Consider the following 7112-nt stretch of genomic DNA (forward strand, 5'->3'; position numbering starts at 1 on the left):
AGCCACAAACGAGCCTGCAGCTGACGTGGACATTTACCCCCTCCATAAATCTTCGTCCGCGAAGCCAAGCCAAAGAAGAAGACCCTTAACTGGGACACAACTCATCCCAGGGGTTCTGAGTGTTTTACCTTCAACTGGAAATGGGTGACTTTCTGCTGTCCCTTTTATCAGCATGCCGATGTCAGCTGACACCAGGGATATGAGTAGAGGTCGAGGTGGTTAATCCCTGGTGTGAAATGACAACATGTGATGCCAGCGTGCTGACAGATTTCTTTTTTCCATTGCTCCCTGTCCCAATTAATTCCTGGGACATGGTGCCAGTGAAAAGGGATTTTTAACTGAGATGATGGAATTTTCTCCTCAAACCCATCTACCTTTCTCTGTTCCTTCAAAATTCTCCTTTAAATCACATTAACCAAACTTTCAGTTGTCTTTCCTTTTATTTCAATCCTTGAATCAGTGCTGACTTTTTCAAAATCAGAATTTATAGTCAAGAGCATGTCATGTAATTCATTGTTTTGCGGCAACATCATAGTGCAAACATTTATATAAAACCACCTTATAAAATAAGTAAAAATAGTGCAAGAAAAAAGACCAAGTCAGGCAGTGTCTGTGGTTGATCGTACATTCAGGAATCTGACGGCAGCGAGAAAGAAGCTGCCCTTGTTCAGCCGAGTGCTTGTCTTCAGGCTCCTGTACTTTTTTCCCAATGTTAGCAGAGGGAAGAGGGCATGGCCTGGGTGGTCGGGATCCTTGCCTGTGATGTTGCGGGCCAAGTTAAAAACACCCTGGAGTTTGTTCTTGTCCTGACCATTGGCATCTCTGTATCAGCCAGAATGCTCTCCACAGTAAACCTGTAGACGTTTTCGAGAGTCTTCAGTGACATACTGAATCTCCTCAAAATCCTCGAGCCTTCTTAATGATTGCATTGACATGGAGGCTCCAGGACAGATCCTTGAAGATGTTGACACCCAGCAATTTGAAGTTCTTGACCCTCTCCACTGCTGAGCCCTCGAGGAGGACTGGTTTGTGTTTTTCTGATTTTCCTCCTGAAGTCCACAATCATCTCTTTGGTTTTGATAACACTGAGTGCAATATTGTGTCGTGACACCACTTAACGAGCTGATCTATCTCCCTCCTGTACACTTCCCCATTGCCCTCTGTGATTCTGCTCTACACAATGGTGTCATTGGCAAATTTGTAGTTAGCATTTGAATTGTGCCTACAACTGTGTGGCTACACAGTGGGTTGAGCAGTGGGCTAAGCACACATATTAGAGGTGCACTTGTGTTGATCGTCACTGAGGAGGAGACGTTGTCTCCAATTTGTATTGACTGTCATCTTCCAATGAGGAAGTCAAAGATCCAGTTGCAGAGGGGTACAGAGGCCCAGGATTTGGAGCTTCTCTACCAGCACTGAGGGAATAATGGTGTTGAAAGCTGAGCTGTAGTTTATGAAGAGCGGCCGTATGAGTTGTTGTCTTCTAGGTAATCCAGAACTGAGTGAAAACCCAGTGACATTGAGTCTGCTGTGGAGCGATTGGGATGGTACACAAATTTTCTTGCTCTGTTATGCCATTGTGTAACTTTCAGTTATGTTATTTATACTCTTCTTTGGCTTGGCTTCGCGGACGAAGATTTATGGAGGGGGTAAAAAGTCCACATCAGCTGCAGGCTCGTTTGTGGCTGACCAGTCCGATGCGGGACAGGCAGACACGATTGCAGCGGTTGCAAGGGAAAATTGGTTGGTTGGGGTTGGGTGTTGGGTTTTTCCTCCTTTGCCTTTTGTCAGTGAGGTGGGCTCTGCGGTCTTCTTAACATAACTTTCAGTTATGTTATTTATACTAAAGCATAGTAAAAATGCAAATTATTGGTAAGTTGCATCTGACTTCATGCCAAACTGTTGATAGACAATGCCTATTTTATGAGAATGAGCTTGATATGGGGTACAGTTAAGAGATTGTAAGTTATCAGACAAGCAGTTAGTCAGAGTTGTGGATCATTGCTCCAGGCTCAAGTGTGAATTCCACCCCAGGCAATTTTAAGCACAATTACATAAACCTGAGCAACAAAAATTGTTGCCATGAAATTAGTAGTTTGTTGTAAAAATTGATGTAACCCAGTTCAGGTAATACCCTTCATTAAAGGAAATCTGCCATCTTTTCACAGCCTGGTCTGTATATGACTTGGACTGGGAAAATTCAGAATGGAAAATTTATGTCAGCTTTGCCTGCAATATCCATATCCAATGAACAAACAAATTTAAACAATGTAACTTTCTAAATACAATATATTTTTCTCGCTCATTATATGTAATTCTAATGGGGGTGGGGTGGGTGGGTGAGGTCTGGGCCTGTTTTCCCACTCACTCAGGGAAAATGTACACGTAATCCAGTGTCTGGCGGTATAACAGGATGGGTAGGCTGGGCTCGTTAGCCTTGGTTGGCAGCCAGCCTAAGAGAATGAAAACTCTGATTTCAAACCGGGGCAGATGGGGCTCATTAACCTCATTAGGCCATCCGTCTAGAAGAAGGACACTCTGACGTAACACTTATGACCCGAGGTCCTGGCTGTCACCATCCAGCGTGCTGGGCAGTGGCAGATAAACCTCAGGTACTGTGGCCAGTACTGCCCATGTTTACGATCCTTCCTAAATCTTCATTCACTAAGCCAAGCCATGATGTTATTCTAATTGAAAGTCAATATTTATTGTATCAATACTTAGTGATTCCTACCATAAAGCATACTGGTCCTTCAGCTCAATTTTCATTTTAGTTTTAATTTAGCTACTATTGAAAGTGAACAATCAAGTAGATTAAAAGATACAGTTATTGCATTCACATTATTTTAAGTGCATTCTGTTATCTGCAAAGTCCTGTCAGAAAGCTGTGATATATTAGCAGGCTATATATTCATTAGGATTAAACAAAGGCCTCTTTTAGTATATCCGTTTTTTAGCCATCTGCAAGGAAACTCACCCAGATCATATATTTTGGCATATTGGTTGGTTTCCATTGTCACATTGCGGATGACGTAACACGTGTCATTGAAGGAGTTCCACATGATCACTGCAGCAACTACAATTCCAAGGAACTAGTTTAAGACACAACAATGGGAAAAGTATTGAGATGCAAGATAATAAACTGAGAAAAATTGTTCATCATGAGACAATGATAATAAAGTAAATACTTTCTTTTATCTTTTCTTTTATCCCACTCCATTTTCCTCTCCTACTATTCATTGAAGTTATTTTTTGTTTCCGCCAAATGCCCTAGTAAAGGCCTTTTTTTCTATCAGAAACATTTTCAGAAAAGCTATTCACCTTGTATTTGTATTTTTTTAAAATATACAGTATTGATGTTCTTAGCTAAGATGAAAGGAATGGAACAATAAAACAGGAAAATCTTTCCAACAATAATGTTGGATCAAACAGTTTCTTTTTCCAAAATGAATTTAATTGGTTTTTTAATTCATTTCAAGCAAAGAGGGATAATATCTCACTAATTAAAGTAGGGTTGCAGGAACTGACTGTAGGTTATTCTAAAATGGATTCTTGAAAGAATAGGTTAATAAGCCAAGCATAATATATAGAGTAAGACATATATCCACAATATGATATAATTTTGGGAGGGAAAACTCTGAATGAGCATATTGAGGAGGTCAAAGGAGTTGATGGACAAGTAGGATTTTGATTCAACATCAATATGTGCATGTGTGAACTTGGATGTTGAAATTGAGGTTGATTTTCAGGGAATTTAGAGATATTCTTGGAAATACTGGTGCTGTTTAATCCATTTCCATTCTCATAGCATTGCAAGATAGACCAAGTGGAAAGAATAGTTATAGGATTGGATTGAGCTTTTGAATAATTTTGCATCAATAAATACTAACCTTCCTTTTTATAATTGTAAGAAATCACTTTACCCCTATTTAGGTGTAATAATTACTAAAAACCATAAAACCACAAAATCTTAAAAAGATGACCTTACATTCTGGTTATACTATATAAAGTCTATTTGCAAAAACTTAAAAAGAATGGAGGTTTAGCATTGCCAAACTTCAGGTTTTATTATTGGGCAGTCAATATATGAAACCTTACATTCTGGTTATACTATATTAACCATGAAGCCTGTCCAATATGGATCTCTTTGGAGTTCTAATTCTGCTACAAAATTTTCTCTCATTTCTCTTCTTGGATCCTCAATTTGTATATCCTTAAATAAATTAATTATTTATGTTTAATGTTTATGTTTATGATTAAACATACTTTGAGGATCTGGATACAATTTAGAAACGATGACATTCAGAAAGGACAGATTCTGTGACAGATTTTTAAAAAAAATTAGTTAACTTAAATTGGGGAATTCACAACTGAGCCCTGAAGGCAGCAATGAGCTCAAGCTGAAGATGAGGTGTTGGCCTTCATTATGACATTGCACAAGAGCCACCTACACGAAGAGGGACTGAGGTGGTGATTTGAAATATCAGACAACCAGAAATGAAGAGTTATTCCAGCCTGTTGAGTGCAGGAGCCCCACAAAGCAATGAGGTGTTTAGCAATGAAATAGAGAGTTTTACTCAATCCAATAATCTTACTGATGATGGGTGCCCGAAGTGACAGATATCATCTTATGAGTTTAGTAATAAGGTGTAAGCCAAAGTGCTCAATGAGAGGAAGGAATGATTTTCACCAATGATTTTCCCCAAGAATAAAGAACCCAGGCTTTTTGATTCTGAAGCCCCCACTTGTCATGTTATAGAGGGGAGAGAAAACTCTGACGGGCATGATGTGAGAAAAGATGGGGGGGGGGGGACTTTAAAAAGTTAAGAATTTCAACTCTGTGTACAGCCTTAACCCAACTATTAAAAGTCTTTTTAAAAATTGAGGAAACCTGCATCTCTACTATGGTTAACATTTGCTAAGAAAATAGTTTGGAAATAAACCAAACTTCTTCAAATAAAATATGAATTCTATTCCCGTTATTTTCGTCCCCTCTTTTAAACGGTTAAACAAAATGACCCAACACCACGACCGCTGGACTATTAACTTCCGAATTAATTCCGGATATTAATCATATCATTATTAATGTTTTAACATTTACCACAAGGACGAGACTGATGCCCAACAGTTGGTATTTTGTGGCTCTGATCAGCCACCCGATCTTCATGCTTGCAGCTCCGATCATTTCTCAAGTTACCAAGTGTCACTCAGCCTGACATGGATCAGATCAGCTCGCCTCAGGGGCTATCACACGCTTGGCGTCGTCTGCCTTGGGGCGTGACCTTCATGTCGCTACATGACGTGAAAACAAGTGTGAACACGAAAATCCGTTTACCCATCTGTTAAAAAAGTTATTGCTCGGGCAACTCTCACAAGGGACAAGTTGGCAAACTCAGTAACTTTCTCAGACACAGGAGAAATAACCCCCTTCATCACAGGCATTTTGTGGCCGGACAGCGTGCTTTGCCTTGGATAGTGGTGGAGTTGACATGGGTCTATTGGGGGAAATAGTAACCCACCTCTTTTGTGTCAGAACTGTGCGTGACCTCAGCTTTCCCCTCTCTGTGGATGCTGTCCAATCTGCTGAGTTTTTGCCAATTTCTCTTTATTTCAATTTTCCACTGTATTCAGCAACCCAGACTTCCAGCACTTTATTTTTTTTTCTCTCTCTCTCGCTGCCCCCATCATTTATTAACTAAAACATATCACCTGGACAACCTTCCAGGTCTTTCCACCTCCTCCCTCTCCTTGTAACCCAATACCCAATTCTATCGAAGGGTCTCTGGCCTGAAACATTAAATCTGTTGCTCTCTCCATCAATGTTGTAATGTATTGGTCTGCTTCCTTAGTATTTACATGGTCCAATTACCATGAGTATAATCTTAATGCTGCCTCTGTCTGTCTGTATATATATATATATATATATATATAAACATTAACAAACATCATAATGGAAAAAAAATGTTTGGCAGTATTGCTTTGTAGTTATATGAGTTGGAATGAAAACTGAGCAGCAAGCAGGGATGATAATTCTCTTGTTTAACTATAGCACTGGAATCTCTTCTGATGTAGGGAATTATTTGAAATAAATGTTTCTTGGAGGCAACTATCCCAAACCCACTGAAAAAAGTCACAGATGGTCTTCCCAGAATATCCCATTTAAGCTCGAAATTGCATTCTTCAACTCCCCAAACATCACCCAGCTAAACTCCTCTGACCTTCTCATTGCCTCACTGCCCACACGGATGATCCTGACACTCTCACTCTCCTCCTCCTGCATCTGAGATCCATCATCAGCATACTGATGCTTTACACGCCCGCGCACGCATGCTATTACTCATGTGCACCACTTCACTTACATCATCAGTGACGGCTGGCACCACTCTTGATGTGGGTAAATACATGTACGCAACAGTGCCTACCCTCCCCCGCCCCCCCCCCACCCCCAGCTTCCGAGCCATGCAAGGAGGCAACTGATTGGAACTTACCCGCTACGTAATGGTCCAGAGAGCTGACAGTTCAGCCCAACCTTGTGTGGTAGTGCAAGACAGGCAATGCACAGTCTGACTGGCAAGGGTGTGACTGGCCCTCTGACTCTGGCTCCGAATTAGAATACAGACGATCGATATGCGCTGACTTCAATCCATCAGTGGAAACTGTGTCAGCTTTTCCATTCCTGTCAATCACAAAAGTCTTCGGGTGGCATCATTCAACCTGAAAAGGACCATCGTAAAAGGGCTGAAGTAGTTTGTGAACAACAGCATGCCAAATGAACACGAGTACAGCATTGTAAATCATTTGGCACATACACTGGAGATGGTACCTGCCACGTCGGAGTAGTTGGAGTCATCTCATGTTTTCCTGAAGATGATCAACATAACTAGCCTGATCATAGAACGTTGTGCTTGGACTTCAAACTCGCCTGGCAGGGTTAATATACTAGTATATATACTAGTAATATACTAGTATATGGCAGGGCCATATACTAGCTCTGCCACTGAACATCTGCCTTAACAGCAATATACTCTCCAAGGAGAACTATGGGCAAACATTCACTCCACGTATATGCATCACCACCTGGAAATGCTCAATGAGGCCGATGGCCTGCAGAT

The 7112-nt window shown here is 40.7% G+C and overlaps 1 protein-coding gene across 5 annotated transcripts in view; it reads right to left on the minus strand.

Moving 5' to 3' along the window:
- Positions 1-5281, minus strand: part of LOC138751571 (tetraspanin-32-like) — a 73782-nt gene extending 68501 nt beyond the window's left edge. Inside the window, exons 1-2 of one of the 5 annotated variants that reach the window (XM_069914030.1) lie at positions 5102-5281; positions 2978-3092 (exon numbers count right to left, since the gene is read on the minus strand). In XM_069914030.1, the coding sequence (XP_069770131.1) occupies positions 2978-3092; positions 5102-5185 (199 nt within the window). In that variant the 5' untranslated portion in view covers positions 5186-5281. Of the gene's footprint in view, positions 1-2977; positions 3093-4266; positions 4363-5101 lie in introns of those variants that run through there. The other 4 variants (XM_069914036.1, XM_069914021.1, XM_069914045.1 and 1 more) reach the window with 4 other exon arrangements.
- Between the last annotated feature and the right edge of the window lie 1831 nt (positions 5282-7112).

This window comes from Narcine bancroftii, chromosome 1, assembly GCF_036971445.1.
Source record: "Narcine bancroftii isolate sNarBan1 chromosome 1, sNarBan1.hap1, whole genome shotgun sequence".
NCBI classification, from domain to species: domain Eukaryota; kingdom Metazoa; phylum Chordata; class Chondrichthyes; order Torpediniformes; family Narcinidae; genus Narcine; species Narcine bancroftii.